Here is a 16,510-nt window from a genome sequence, read left to right as displayed (position 1 = left end):
ATCGCATGGACAAAAACTGTACCTTGGATGGGAATCAGCAGAGTTCCCATTAAGAAAAAACAAAACCAAAACCAAAATAAAATAACAAAATAAAAATGTCATGTTACTTTTGTGTTTTTTATCTTCACCTGATAATATCAAATTTCAGTCAGTGAAGCTAGTTCAACCATTTCCAGCCTTAGGTAAACAGCACAAAAACAACGCCATAAATGTCTGAAGGCCTCTGAGGCCCTTCTAACCATAAATATGCCTGAAATTAGTGTGACTTTTTCATTTTATATACAGGATTTTAAAACAAAACCAAAACCAAAACAAAACAAAAAGAAGCCAAAACCAACAAACAAACCACACAATTACACAACATTAAAATCATCTTATTTACATTTTCATTGGTGCTAAAAGTCGAGCTGTTTAAATATTGCAGAAGGCTGGTAGATATCATAAAATGGTCCACACCGATGGCATATAGAAAACTAATAATCTTTACAGGCTGGAAATGGTTTCTTTTTATCCCCATAAGCATGTCTCCTTTTTTTTTTTTTTTTTTTTTTTTTTCTTTTTTACTTTTTTTTTACCTTTTTTTTTTACCTTTTTTTTCTCTCCTTTGTTTTTTTAAAGATTTTTCTGATAAACACCGTTACTTTTGCAAAATGCTTTGTGAATACCGCAGTCCATACTTTGTTTGTTTGTTTGTTTTCAAAACAATTTGATAATACTCCTATAAGTGATAGAAAAAGGCACAGAAAGTTATGACTTTGGCTGAAATGGTGGAAATCCTCATTCACCATTTAGCTCTCAGCGCCTTGAGTCCTGCCACGTCCTGATCCAGCGGTGATAGTGTTTTGATGAATTTAATGATGTCCCCTTTCCTGATGAGGAGTGTTTATAGTAGTATTTCTTAGAGTAAGTCCTTTGGTATGTGGATGCTACAATGAAAAGGAGGGAAGGGGGAAAAAAATGTTAACTTAATTTTCATAGAATTACAGAATTTCAGGGGCTTGAGAGATCACCTAGTCCAACCCCTCTGCCAGAGCAAGATCACCTATACCAGGTCACACAAGAACAGAGTATCACAGTATCACTAAGGTGGGAAGAGACCTCAAAGATCATCTAGTCCAACCTGTCACCACAGACCTCATGACTAGACTATGGCACCAAGTGCCATGTCCAATCCCCTCTTGAACACCTCCAGGGATAGTGACTCCACCACCTCCCTGGGCAGCCCATTCCAATGATGCATGACTCTCTCGGTGAAAAACTTTCTCATCACCCTGGAGCCTAAACTTCCAGGTGGGTCTTGAATATCTCCCTGGGCAGCCTGTTCCAGTGTTCCCTCACCCTCACAAGGAAAATATTTTTCCTCCTGTTTACATGGAACTTCCTATGCCTCAACTTCCAACCATTGCCCCTTGCCCTGTCACTGTGAATCACTGAGAAGAGCCTGACTCCTTCCTTAGGTTGGACTTGATGATCTCTGAGGTCTTTTCCAACCTTATTGATTCTGTGATTCCTCTTGGCTAGGCTCCCCATTACAGTTACAGTTATTATAGGTTAATTAGAGGGTTAACATGATTAACTGTTGCTCTGACCATGTTACAAACAGGAGAACTCTCTCTTGCACACAGATCACAGCTGTAGAAAGAATTTTAGTGCCTGTCAAGAGAGTCGTTTACTTTAAAAGAATCATAGTAGCTTTTGTAAAAATAGAAGAATGCTATTTTCATTAGTTTTGGAGATCTGATAGGTTTTTCCCTATAGGTAGAGTGAGCAATATTGGTGTCACAGAATCACTAAGGCTGGAAAAGACCTTTAAGACAAATGAGTCCAACCATATCCCAGCTACTATGACCACTAAACCATGTCCTGAAGCACCACTTCTACACACTTCTTGAACAGCTCCAGGGATGGTGACTCCTACACCTCCCTGGGCAGCCTGTTCCAACACATCACTACTCTCTCAGTAAAGAAGCTTTTCCTAATACGTAACCTAAACTTCCCCAGACACAACCTAAGCACATTTCCTCTCATCCTGTCACTGGTTATTTGGGAGAAGAGACCAACACCACCCTCACTGCAAACTTCTTTCAGGTAGTTGTGGAGAGCAATAAGATATCCCCTTAACCTTCTGTTCTCTAATCTCCCCTTAGCCTTCTGTTCTCCAGACTAAACAACTCCAGCTCCCTCAGTAGCCCTTCAAACCCCTCAAGAGACTGATTGCTCTTCTCTGGACACCCTCCAGGACCTCAGCATCTTTCCTATACTGTGGCACCCAGAACTGAACACAGGACTCAAGCTGTGGCTTCACCAGTGTTGAGCACAGAGGCACAATCACTTCCCTACTCCTGATGGCCACACTGTTCTTGATACAGGCCAGGATGCCATTGGCCTTCTTGGCCACCTGAGCACTGATGGCTCATGTTCAGCTGTGCACTAGCAGATGCTTTTCCACTGGGCAGCTTTTCAGACACTTTCCCAAACCTGTACTGATGTTTGGGGTTGTGACAGTAGTGCAGCAGCCGGCACTTGGTCTTGTTAAACCTCATGCCATTGGCCTGAGCCCATCAATTTAACCTGTCCAGATAATCCATCATACCAGACTTGTTCCTCTCTTAAAAAATAAGTTCATTACTTATTAATCTTAAATTAGTCTGTTGTTTCTAATCTAGCACTGGTGTGCATTCAAGGAACTCACGATTCATGCAAGTAATTTTAGGCATATCCCATCTTCCATTCCCTTGACACCGGATGGTTGGAATGTGACGCTGGATGAAACCATCTTTGCAGTGATATCTAATAAGGGAGTTGATCTCATAACGAGGCTTCATCTTCCCAAAGGTCTTTGCATTTTCCACTACAGGAGGCTGACCACAGGCAACTGAAAGAAAGAGAGAACATAACCCCAAACTTCAGTTTGTAAGTGCACTTCTGAGTATGCTACTGACCTCTAAACCCTGGTTAAGGGAAGATGTTAAGGTATCTCAGATACCCAAGAAACACACCCAGAAAAGGACAAGATCAGTCTTTTCCATAGTTTTCCAGGCTTTTAGACCAAATACAGTAACAATGAAAATTAGAAAACTGCATAGAGTAAGGTCTGTATTGCCCTGTTGGTTTAAATTCCTAATGTATATTTGAGCCAAAAAAATGTTGGCATACTCACACAAAGAAGAGATTTTCACTGGAAAGCTGAAAAACCTGAAAACCAGTGAAGTCTTTACAGGCATTTAAGAAAAATACCACATTTTCAATACTTCTCATATATTCCTCAACAATAGACTATTTTAAAACACTTTTAAATGATGGATCTGTCAAGGCTCAGAGAATATATTAACAGAAAGTTGCAAATGGCATTTGGGATCAATGGAACACACAGAAGATTTTGGCTGCTACTGTACTTTCCCACTATGAAGAGGCAGAGTCAAATACTGAAGTATTGTTGCACAGCTGCTGGTAACAGTCAGGTGTCCTTACCTTGATGACTGAAAATTATGATCAGTGGAAGCTGAAAAGCTAATACACATCCCAATGGTCAGCTGCCTGTTCTAACTGCCTACCAACATCCTGCTGACCACATACTCCCCAGTGCTGCCATCCCAGGAAAGAAGAGTTGCCAATACTTTCACAGCATGCAAGCAGGCCTGCCGCATACATGAATGTCTCTTTTACTTAAACCTGCACCTAAGAAGCAATTTTTCTGCTTATAACCTAGAATTTCAAGTGAGCACACTTTTATCCTTACTTAATAGCAGATTAGGTGGAGATCTAATATGTGGATACAGATGAAGGATGAGTTTGTGCCACTATCTTGGTTGAGGGCTTGCTATACCGGTCACCAGCAAACACCTAGTATTTGTCATTTTAAAGTATCATATTTGGAGAAATATGATGCTGATACTGAAAAGTTTGTACCTGTTCCTTTCTTGCAAGTATAGGTAAGGTGGTAATTGCATGGTACATCATTCCACTGCCCGTTCTCATGCCATATTATAACAACACAATCTTCTCCAGCAGAAAAGAAGCTGTCTGGCTGGTTTGGTCGCCAGTTCTCATATTGCTGCAGAAAAGAGGAACAAAATTATTATTGCTTATGCTGAAGTATATTTACATTCCATTTTACAGAAGAATACACATTATTACCCTTGGTGAAGAGCAATCTCAATTGTTTTATTCAGACTGTTAAGCACAAACTAAACAGAGCTAGATTCAGAATATCATCCCACTCTGCCAACAGGTTATCTCAATGGGAATAAAGAATTAATCTAACTTCTGTCTTACTGTGAGCTGATGTCAGGTGAATGAAACAAAATGATAAGCAAAACCTAAGTGTGTTGAAACACTCTCTTTCATACATACACACGCAATGGAATGCCATTAAATACAGGAAATAGCACATGACCCCTGTTACTCCACATCTACTAAGTGGCAAATTACAGGCTAGTTTCTCAGACTCAAATTATTTATTCTCTGACCTCATTTAATAAAGTCATTCAACAGGATGGCGTGCAGAATTGGGTATAAAACAACTGAAGGTGTCAGAATATGCCACCCAATCATTACAGATTGATATTTCCATTAAAGAGGCCTAGGTGGCAGACTGAGCATATACAGCTGCCTACTAGCTTCAGAAATTATCATTTGGATTCTGCCCTCTTTAGAAAAACGAACTCCAGACACCTATAAGAATACAGGAATAAAACCAGAAAGTAGCTTTACTTCTTTGACCTGTACCTGGGGCACACATATGGCATATCAATTTGGGCAGACGCTGTTCTTTGGTATCTAAGCTGGCTATATGCATGTCTGCACTTCTTTAGCTGCACAGATCTGCAGCTTTCAGCTCTGCATCTACCTAAAAATATGTCCCTACCAATAGCTGTGGATGCAGGCTGCTGTCAGGCTGTGCCCAGCTCTGTGTATGGCCTGAACCTGCATTTCTTCCACTGCAGGATAAATTCCACTCTGCACTCTTGGAAGCATGGCTAAGTTCATCATAGCCCAATGTCAATTTTGGATGAAAATTAGGGAGGATTAAGTCTGCTTTCTCATTCAATAAGCAGGAAAAAACAGAAACAAAGGGAGTGTCCCACAAGCTGAAAATCTTTTGTAAGGGACATACAGCCTGCTGTCCTTCTGGTCACAAGAGGTGGGATAATCCTTACCTCACTTCTTGTTTCATCTTGCTTCCAAATGAACCACATTATATTTGTATAATGTTGTGTAAAGAAAGGCAAAGTGAAGGTATAGGAAACTATTCTTAGCAATTTTTCTTGGGATTTTTGCAGTGCCACTCCAAGAAGAATTTAATGAAGGATAAAAATAGATATTTGAAATAACTGGAATTCATATAAATGCCAGACATTAACCAGGCAGCTAGCACCTTGTATGGTCAAAATGACACTGTTTCTGCAGTGCTTACATTTTCCTCAGTGCTTGCATCTTTCTGTCTAGAGCTGGCGCATAAAAATGTAATAAAAGTTTAGCTTTCCATATTCTTAACTTTATGAAATAAGGGCCCTCCACTGCCTGGGTGACCACATTCTAGAAATAAAGTTAACCTACCCCACACAAGTAGTATTTACCTAACAATGAATCAAAGTATGTGAAAAACAGAGTTAAACGCTTAACCTTTTCCTGCCACATCCCTTCTTACCCATCACAGGCCTTAACTACCTAAGCAATTCTAAAATCATGGTCTAAATAAATTTGTTCTGCACTGAATTTATTAGCTTTAATACAACATCCCCCTTTTCATGTGGAAATAACTTAATTCCTTCTCTACATTTCAGTGTTTAATAGTCCTAAACTACAATACACAGTAACTCATTTACTCAGCATTTCACATTAGCTTATAAATCAGAGTGCAAGTTTTGCAAGCACGGTAGCCAAATAACACACATGAGTCAAATGGGATCTGCAGTGTGTGTGTGTTCTAGTAATACCTAGTGCAAATAAAGAAAAGCAGGCTTTGTGCCTGTCTACTGAGGCAGGGAGAAGGAAACCAGGGAGGAAGGAGTATGCCTGTGTGAGAGGTGTATTATGTAACTTAGAGGGCTCCAAGAAACCTTTTCCAAAAAAATATTGTGGAATGGCCACCGAGCTGAAGGTCTAGTACCTTTTTACAGCAGAGCTGGTTAAGGATGAGGGAATCTGAGCAGAAAAGGTAATGCTACCACAAGACAGAAATCTACTGCCAGCTATACCAGGGACAGCTGATTGCTTGCACACACTGAAGGCTAAGGCTCGCCAGCAGTATTGTCCCATCTGTTCTACACTGGCAGCTGTGATGCACCTTCAGGAGCACCACAGAGTATAAGACAGTGTAGGAAAACATGTAGCCTTCACTAGCCCAGCAGAGAATTTTGTGTTGCAGAAAGAAATGATTACCTTTCACTTTCACCTCTGAATGGCTTACTGCTCAACCCCATGGGAGAGTCAGGTTTGCTAATCTAAGTCAGGAGTGTATGCACAGATAGTTACACTGCTCAGGTGGTGGGCAGCAATTTCTGAAACTGAGGCCATCCAATCTCTTCAAGAATATGCTCAGATGGATAGACACACAGAGAAACTAAAGAAAACAGCTAGGTTAGTGGTAGAAAAGTTTAATCAACAATGTCCTAACAGGAAAAAAAAAAAAAAAAGAAAGATTTAACAAGAATTGAAGCTGTTTCTTGTGGAAATGATAACAGAGAACTGTTTGCTTCCACAGGGATCAGAGCATGGGAATGAAGGATATTTAATGGCTATGGGAGGCATGTGAGCTAAAGGTGCTCATAAGCTTGCCAGCTCCCATGATAAGCACATAGACTGCATAAGCTCTTACTTGCCTTGCCATAATGACTCCATAATTTGTGTTTGCTTTGCTGGCATGGCTGCAGTGTAAAGGCAAAGGGTTCTATCAAGGTCCTGAGGTTTGTTCAAGAATGTCTGATATCCTCCAGCATGACTTGCTGTTACCTCACATCTGATATCATCATTGCCTGAATTTATTTTGGCTGAATAACTCTGATTTCACTCGAGTTTAGTGCCAGAATTGCTTAGCAGAGGAAGTTCCAGACTGCTGAATTGCTTTCTTAGGTCTCCACCCAGCTCTTCTGTAGTTTTTCAGTTCCTTATTTAGACACTGATAATGGGATAATGATACAAAAAGATTCTCACAGTTCAAGTGTACTAAGTTGCTAGACAATTAAACTAATATTTTGCTTTCCTCTTATGGGTCATTACATTTTTGCATGTCCATGAGCATGTTGTTGGTTTTCATTTACCCTAGTGTAATTTAGGGGTGACTGCTCTGCTACATCTAGTAAACACTCATCAGCAAAAAAGTTAATGGAAAAGAACCAAATCCCATAGGTCACATGCTGATTTGTACTGTTTCTTTTCAAAGGTTTCCTTTAGAATCTTCCATCCCAAGTGTGTTAAGTGCAAGGACTCCCTTACATTTACTATAACTGCAGTAAGCATCTAAGGTCATCACTATTCTGTTGGGAAACTGTTCAAAATATCTTGAACAAGATGCACTTTTTGAAGTGGCTATGTCATTTGAGATCCTTGTATTTCAATGTATTACTGAGTTTTAGAAAAGAGTATTATACAAAAAAGAAAAAACAAAACAAAACAAAACCCCAACACAATCCACAACAAAAGCAACAAAAAAACTTTCATTCTTGACAATGTGGTTTAGTCAATTAGATAGTGTTGGTGATAGGTTGGACTCAATGATCTAATTTGTTTGGTTTTTTAAGATTGATGATCTGGATGAGGGGATTGAGACAGTCATCAGCAAAATTGCAGATGACACCAAATTGGGAGCAGATGTTGGTCAGTTAGAGGATGGAAGAGCTCTGCAGAGGGACCTTGACCAACTGGACAGATGGGCAGAGTCCAATGGGATGGCATTCAACAAGTCCAAGTGTTGGGTGCTGCACTTTGGCCACAGCAACCCCATGCAGAGCTACAGGCTGGGGTCAGAGTGGCTGGAGAGCTGCCAAACGGAGAGGGACCTGGGGGTGCTAATTGACACCTGCCTAAACATGAGCCAGCAGTGTGCTCAGGTGGCCAAGAAGGCCAAAGGCATCCTGGCCTGCATTAGGAATAGTGTGGCCAGTAGGAGCAGGGAAGTCATTGTGCCCCTGTACTCTGCATTGGTTAGGCCACACCTTGAGTACTGTGTCCAGTTCTGGGCCCCTCAATTTAAGAAGGACATCGAGACCCTTGAACGTATCCAGAGAAGGCCAACAAGGCTGGTGAGAGGTCTCGAGCACAAGCCCTATGAGGAGAGGCTGAGGGAGCTGGGATTGTTTAGCCTGGAGAAGGATCAGGGGTGACCTCATTGCCCTCTACAACTACCTGAAAGGTGGTTGTAGCCAGGAAGGGGGTTGGTCTCTTCTCTCTAGCAACCAGCACCAGAACAAGGGGACACAGTCTCAAGCTGCGCCAGGGGAAGTTTAAGCTCGAGGTGAAGAGAAAGTTCTTCACAGAGAGAGTTGTTCATCATTGGAATGTGCTGCCCAGGGAGGTGGTGGAGTCACCATCCCTGGAGGTGTTCAACAGGGGATTGGACGTGGCACTTGGTGCCATGGTCTAGTCATGAGGTCTGTGGTGACAGGTTGGACTTGATGATCTTTGAGGTCTCTTCCAGCCTTAGTGATACTGTGATACTTTGATACTGTGATTACATACAGAAAACATCATCCTTCCTCACAAATAAGCCAAAAACTCCTGGCATTGTTCCAGCCAACCTGCTGCTAGGTTATATCCTCTTATAAACTGTTACTGACCAACAAAACTGCTCTGACAACACTGTGTTTGAAGTGATAAAGCTCAAGACAACCTGTTGCCAGCTGACACCTTTAGCAATACTCTTAGCTGCATCATCCATGAGAGATGACTACATTTCTGAAAACCTAAATAGATTCAAATGTTAAGTTAATACATGGAAGAAAAGATTCTATGACCTTTTTATTCCTCTGCAGAAATACCCACACTGGGTGATCTCACACAGGGAGCTGAAAGCTATTGCTAGCCTGATTTTTAAGTAACAGTACCATAACTGAAGCTTGCCCCTGGGTTAAAATTCAAGCACTTCCAGACTGTGCATTTTAGGACATATAATCTTAGTTACCTACATGACTTAAAATGCGCTCCAAGAGAGGTTTGGCCCACTACGCTTTTCCCCTCTAGCTATGAAGAGTGCTTTGCTGAGGTGGCTGTGGAGAGAGCAGTTCAAAGCAATTCATGGAGGTGAAGCTTGGAAGCACACACCTCAGCCTCAGGCAGACACCACTGTACCAGCCATTCTTCAAAGCTCTCAACATCCTTAATGGCAAGAGACTTGGGAGTTTTTACCAAAATACTGAGGTTTCTGTGTGATCAGATAAGTGCAGGACCTAGCCTTGGGGCAAGATTTTGGTCCCTATAGAAGCATTTGGTGCTTTGGTAGTGACACCACTAGTCTGCCTTGCCATTATTACAGGCTGAAAACTGGAGCTCCTGTTCTGTTCTTTATGCTTTTAATTATACTGTGATAATTAATTCATCTTTCCTGTACAGTTGTTTGGGGTTTCTTTGTTGGGTTTTATTTTGCTTTTTCTGTTTCTTTGATTTTGTTTTTTAGCTGTTGAAGTCAAAGCCTTCACTAACACATTGGATTTATCTGGTTATGATGATTACAGAGAATTATGAAGATGTTTTATGAGGTTCCACATTTTTGGGGAAGATTTCTGTGTGTAATATTGAATGAACTCTCAGCCATAATCTGCCATTTGGGTGACAAGCTGGGTTTTTAACATAAATTAAATCTAAGAAAGACAGGGTTATAGCAAAAGCTGTAAGGCAGCTAACTTTATTAGTTAGTCACTACTTTTTCTCTTTCATAATGGCTGCTAATTAAACTGAGTGAGCAGAGCCTTCCCTTCAGGAGCAAGTTCCTACCTTGTGGGAGATTAGTTATTTAAACTTTCAGATAAACAGCCTAATTTGAGGGTCCCATTTCCTTCTTAATGAATAATCGACTCAGCTCTTTCAGATGTTTGCACTACCAAGGTGAATCTAGGAGTAAGCAGCATCTCAGCTTTGCAACACTCATTTGGACATTTCAGCCATTCCTTTACCTCTGAAAGGCACATCAAGTGGCTGAGATCAATCACTTGGGTTTTGCATTCCAAAATAGACAACAAGTACTGCGCTTAATGAAGCACAGCAAAATAAGCTACTGATGCAAACAAAACTTTACTGCTTGACCTCCTTATTGTCTAGAGGCCAATAACCTTTTGTATGTAACTAAAGCTGGGAAATAATTCACTTGAAATACACCTATTTAGGACTTGCAGGGTGAATGCATTTCCTTCTGGAAAAAGGAAGCATGTTTTCAGCCTGTCTAAATAAGCTTAAAACACAAATCTGTCTTGGCACTTTTTGGCACTTGTCATTTCCAATGTGATTTTTATTTTGTTTCATTCTGGCTGCCTCCCTATCTGATTGCTTCTTAGTGCAAGACTAATAAGGTAAATCAATGGGAAAAAAAAAAAAAAAAGAAAGGAAAGGTGCGTGGACGGGCTGACTGCATACCCTCAGTGACATTTAATCTTCAAATGAAGTGGTATTTTCTGCCTGATATTTATTAGTAAACAAGCTAAGACCACCACTGCAAATCCTATTGGCTGTTGTCCTATTTTTTCCCCCACTTCACAACTATTCCAAGAAGTGGAATGTACTTTTTTCACAATGCATAACAAACTCTTAGGAATCTTTATCAGGAAAGGTCCTAAACAAGGCCCTTGCTGTGGAGGTTCTGTTATAACTGCACAGCTTAACTAAAAATTACATCTTAGTTTCAGTAAGTCCTGGCAGTTACCCAGCTTTATGGGTTGGTTGAACTACAGCAAGATCAGCACAAGGTTAGAATCAGTGTATAGATCAGTTCAGAAAAATCCTTATTTGTGACTTAGGGTGTTACACAGCACTGACATGGGGCATTCATTGGAAGTTTGAAAGGGATTGAATTTCCTTCTGATAGGAAAAATAAAAATTAGATTGCTGTGAAGATTTGCCAATGTCCAGATTAATTCCATTAAATTCACCTAGTATTTACATGCATTTACACATTGGGTAAGACAAGAAACCACCTTATAGCACAGGGTCTGTTTCACTCCAGTCCTGCAAAGGATTTTTCTGTTTAATTTTATGAATGGAGGCAGTCTAACAGAACTCACCAAAAACGTGCATGGGATTAGAAACTCTGTTCAGTGAGTACTTAAGCATATATAGTGCTGTAAAGACAGAGGTGGTGCTCTAAATTATGCTGAGCAGATCACACACGTAAATCAGACACAAGCTAAAACTCACTGAAGGAGAGACCAAACTAAGTGCGTTGGTTAATCTTTGCTGGGGGAAATTCCAGCCCATTTGAAGGCAATTGCTATATTTAAGCTTATGTTCCAGTGTACACAAAAATCACTTCTTTTGATCCTCATGTTTTGTAGAGGACACAGTCTCAAGCTGCGCTGCGGGAGGTTTAAGCTGTGTGTTAGGAAGAAGTTCTTCCCAGAAAGAGAGATTGCCCATTGGAATGTGCTGCCCAGGGAGGCAGTGGAGTCACCATCACCGGAGGTGTTTAAGAAGAGACTGGATGGGGCACTTGCTTCCATGGTTTAGTTGACTAGATTGAGTTGGATGATAGGTTGGACTCAATGATCTCACAGGTCTTTTCCAACCAGGTTAATTCTATTCTATTATTTGCATGGGATTTGGGAAACTGGCAGGATTTGTATCAGGACAACACTCCCCATTACAGAGCCATAGTGGGAGCAAGACAAACTCCCAGCACCATCTTGCTAAAGTGGTTTGAGATTTAACTTGAAAGGATTTTTCCTGGTAACAGAGATGCAGAATGTATTGAAGAACTCCGATTGCCTGTGCAACAGCTTGGGGGAAAAAGCCAACAACAACAAAACCCCAACAACAACAACCCCAACCCAACCCAAACCAACCAACCAACCAACCAACCAAACAAAGAAACCCAACCAAACAAAAGCACTCTGAATAACATACACTGAATATTCATTGTCACTAACTGTGGATTGAACATGCTGTAAAGTGTATGCAAAAAGAAATAATTTAGGGAAGAAATCTAAGGAGTACAAATGAAATGAGTGAAACAGTCTACCTGATCAAGCTGAAAGACAAAAGCACTATCAATGCCATCTTTTGGGGAGAGCTGATCTCGTGGTGGAGCAGATGATAGTTTTAGGAAGGAAAACTGGTGTGACAACTTTTCTGCGAGATACCACCAGGTATGGCAAGAAGCTCCCACTAGATGGCAATGTCTACTCACGACTGAGTCCTGATACCAAGGCTCCCAAAATACCATTTATTCAGAAAATATACCTCTTTTATTAACCCTTTAAAAACTAATTGAAGCCAGTGGACACAACTCCATTGACTTTTATATTTCCTAGACTAACACTTCTTAGGCAATATTTCATCATGGCTCACGCACTCTATATACCTCAATTTTGTGGGTACTGCATGTGCCGGGCTTTGAGAAGTCACCTTAGCACAGAAACTGCAAAAGGAGTGGCAAAGACCTGGAGATATTCTCTTGCTAATGGACAGGTGTTTTGAAAGGTATGGTGGGGTGTTAAATGTTAGTTGGTATAATACATGTCCTTCAGGAGTCAAGCTAATGTAATTGTATACTATCAACATGATCCGAATTTCATGGTGTGTGACTTACTCTTTCTGTGCACAATTACCAGAAGAGCAACTAGGGGGGATGGGGGGGGGGAAGGAAAATCCTGAACTTTGTCATTTATATCAACAATTACTACAGGTTTGAAGCTGTATGTAATTTTTAGCCCAGAGCCAGCCATAATGAGGCTCTGAAGCAACCACTGACCCCCCTGGTAAAAATAAGACAAAACCCCACTTTGTCCAAGAGGGCCTCCTTACTGCCTCCAACATACTGAACTAAAAATATACCTGTCGTTAATAACATTATATAGTTCTCCTCCATTTAAATGCAGGTCAAATGAGCATCTTAAACAGAGGCTGTAATGACTGACTGCAGCACAAAACCAAAACATTTGGTAGATTTAAAATCTCCTTCTCCAAGGATCCTGTGGGACATTGGCACAATGAGCTTTTTGTTTGCAGCTGACTACAGTACGTTTTAGTTTGTTTGCTTTATTTAACCCTCAGAGCCAGGCTCCTTCCCTACAATACTCCGTGCCTTTTGAAGGTTTTTTGTGTTCAATAAAGTTACTCTTTCTGAGAGGGGTGCAGTTACAGATTTGCTCAAGTAAAAGCATTCTGATTCAATGACCAATAAAGGAAGGAAAAGAGAAGGCTTTGTTTTTGCCAGAATTAAACTTTAGTTTTGCCTTTTTTTTTTTTTATTTACCTTCCCCCCCAACCCCCCTTTTTTCTTCAGATATACCTACCTAAAGCTAAAAAACAGAGGTCTAGCATTGCAAAACACAAAGCATAAACACTCTTAACGCCAAAGGGAAGAAAAACTAATGCAGAGTCTCTGGATAGTTTTAAAAGGGGCAATATGCCCCATTACTTTCCTAGCTGGCAGCATTCTCCAAGTGACAGACAATCTGGTCACAGACACTAGCCAGCTCCTTATTACAGCACTAATCTTATGTAATGGGAGTGAGCTCACCGCCCTACAAAGCACTAATTATCAACAGCATTTTCCAAAGGATATGAATAACTCCCCTTGTGAGACAGAGGCCCAAGGCACAACCCCAAGTAGCTATATGGGCTTAATCCATAATGTGAATAGCTCCAAAGGACTCCTCTACTGCTGTGCCTGCTCACAAGGATCCTTAACAGTGAAATGCCAACAATCCAAATACAATGGAGGAGCTGCCAAAAGCAACACCACATTTTTTTCTACTCGGATGGGTGTGCTTTGCAGCTGAAAAAGTTACTATTCACAGAACTAAGTGAATTATTTAAATTCAATTTCCCTAAGATATTTTCATTTGTCCCATTGTGTTCCCTCTTCCTTTGATCAAGGCAATTATTAAATGTCTCCTGCGATAATGTAACTTCCATTATTTTGTATTTTGTAGTTTGTATTACATCATATTTAAAGTATACAGAGGTCCGAGTAGTCATGGGCAAGTTTTCACAGAGTTGTGTGAGTATTTAGGGCCTTGCTTTCCTCTCCTCTGTCACTGTGATTTTCCTAAATGTGTTTGTTCCTATTGCTTAGGACTTTTCATGGTGATTCTGGGATGAAGACTTCCATTATTTTCCCTTAAAGAGTTGTTCCCTGTCACAGAAATCCAGGGATACAGATCTACAGAAAAGTGCAAGAGTAATTTTGATTTTGTGATTTTCAAAATGTAAACAATGTCTTTCGTATAACCATTTTCATTCCTGTGTAGAATGTAAATCAGAGGAAAACTAATGTTTTCCCACGCCAAGTGCCAGCAGAACAACCCTATAACTGCACTGCAATAGATGAAAAGCAGAAGTAATGAAACATGCTCTTTAAAATGCTATATATTATTTTCTTCTACTACTTGCATCTGTCAATGCAATCATACCTAAAATGACTTGAGCAGAAATTGGCTTGATATTCAGGAAGTAATGAATAACAAAACCTTAAAAATGCTAGGGTATTGTGAGTTCTCAGAACACACCTCAGTACCTGCTCTCACTACTTTCACCTTTGAGACAAATTATGTGAAGTTAGAGACTAGGCAGATAAGCCAAAGTTTGCAGCCTACAAATTCCTTTCTCAATGGCCCATGTGATCTCAGCTCTTGCCGGTATTCCAAGCCTGTGCTTGTGGCAGTGGGCCCTAATCTCCAGCTCTCAGTGAACTTGCACCGTAAGTGAGATCTAAGTTTCCTCAAAGAGCATCCACTTTATGTGTTGTACTAAACCAGCTGCAATCAGCTCTTTCCCCTTGAGAAAAAGGCAAAGCTAAAGCCCAGAGAGAATATCTTGCCAGGGACATCAAAGGCAATAAGAAAAGGTTCAGTTAGTATGTCGATGATAAAACAAAGATTAGGGCAGAGGTGGGGCTTCTCTGCTAGGACTCATGAGACCACATCATCCAGGATAAGGAGAAGGCTGAGGTACTCAATGACTTTTTTACCTGAGTCTTCTTCAGCAAAGGCTCTAATCACACCACACAAGTTGCAGAAGGTGAAAGCAGGAACTGGGAAATTGAAAAACTGTCTGCTCTAACTGAAGATTGGGTTAAAGAATGTGAAGGTGCACAAGTGAATGGGATCTGAAGGGCTCCACCTGTGGGTCCTGAGGGAACTGGTGAATGAAGTTACCAAGTCACTTTCATCATACTTGAAGAGCTATGGCAAACTGATCAGGTTCCCACTAACTGGAAAAGGGTAAACATAACCTGCTTTTTCAAAAGGGAAAAAAGGAAGACCTGGGGAACTATAGACCAGTCAATCTCACCTGTTTGCCTGGCAAGATCACATCCTCCTACAAGGTACATGAAAAATGAGGAGGTGATTGATGGCAGGCAACATGGCTTCAACAAGAGTAAATTGTGCCTGACAGACTTGGTGGCCTTCTGTGACAAGGTAACAGTGCTGAAGAGCAAGGAAACATCAATTGAAAAAGAAAAAGTGGGAGAGCAGGAACACACTGTAGAGGAGAAAAGATTGATTCCTGCCATATGGATACAGTACAGCAAGTCAGAACAAATTAAATTCATATGGATGCCCAGCAATAGACTCCACAGTTTAGTATAATCATATCTTATTTTGTTCTGCATGTTTGACAAGGTAGTCTAAGCTTACCCATGAAGCAACTTTGAAGATGTGCTCTGACCTTAACCAAGAAGCTCCCAATTAGTTTTTTAGCAGAAATTTAAAACAAGAGTAAAAAAAAGAAAACACAAACATGAGCAAGTTGACCTGGTTAATAAAATCCAGTATAATGAAATATTTATGGACAAATAGTGCCTGGACTGACAATTAAGCTCTAGGGCAGGACTCAACTTCTTTATTCATGTTCTTTTGCACTTTTGAAGCCCAGTCAGTGTTTGGGATGTAGTGGGAAAAGCATGTTGAAAAGATGTCCTTTACCAGGAGATCGGAGGACTCAATCCACACAATCCAATCCATTGCATAAAACTGTACTTGCCTTTCATTTTGCCTGAAAGGCAGGAAGCTGCTGAGCAGTTTTAAATTAAAACCCACTTTACAATTAAGAAACAAGCCTGCCAAAATCCACTAAAAGTACAAAGATAACTATGTGTCAAACACCTCAGTGAGGTAAATCAAAAGCCTCCTCAAGTAATCTTTGCAGGAGCAGAGCCTACAATATGATAATGCAGGATTCTGCTCATTTCTAGTTTCTTTAGATACTTTTCCATGTTTTGAAAGTTCATGTTATGGACAGCAAGCAGATTCAATACTGATATGGACAAATGTCATGGTTTAAATACTATTCCTAACTTTCTTAATGAATCTGATTGTACTTGCATTGTTATTCAAGACACCAACATTTCCCTTGAGGA

The 16,510-nt window shown here is 40.5% G+C and overlaps 1 protein-coding gene across 1 annotated transcript in view; it reads right to left on the bottom strand.

The window, feature by feature from the left end:
• Window positions 1–711: 711 nt before the first annotated feature.
• The window catches only part of VCAN (versican), a 131,640-nt gene continuing 115,841 nt past the window's right edge, over window positions 712–16,510 (bottom strand). The window contains exons 14-16 of the mRNA XM_054178577.1: window positions 3,910–4,054; window positions 2,693–2,875; window positions 712–926 (exon numbers count right to left, since the gene is read on the bottom strand). Of these exons, the coding sequence (XP_054034552.1) occupies window positions 796–926; window positions 2,693–2,875; window positions 3,910–4,054 (459 nt within the window). The 3' untranslated portion in view covers window positions 712–795. The remainder of the gene's footprint in view (window positions 927–2,692; window positions 2,876–3,909; window positions 4,055–16,510) is intronic.

This window comes from Dryobates pubescens, chromosome Z, assembly GCF_014839835.1.
Source record: "Dryobates pubescens isolate bDryPub1 chromosome Z, bDryPub1.pri, whole genome shotgun sequence".
In the NCBI taxonomy this organism is placed as follows: Eukaryota; Metazoa; Chordata; class Aves; order Piciformes; family Picidae; genus Dryobates; species Dryobates pubescens.
This window is presented reverse-complemented; position numbering and strand designations above follow the sequence as displayed.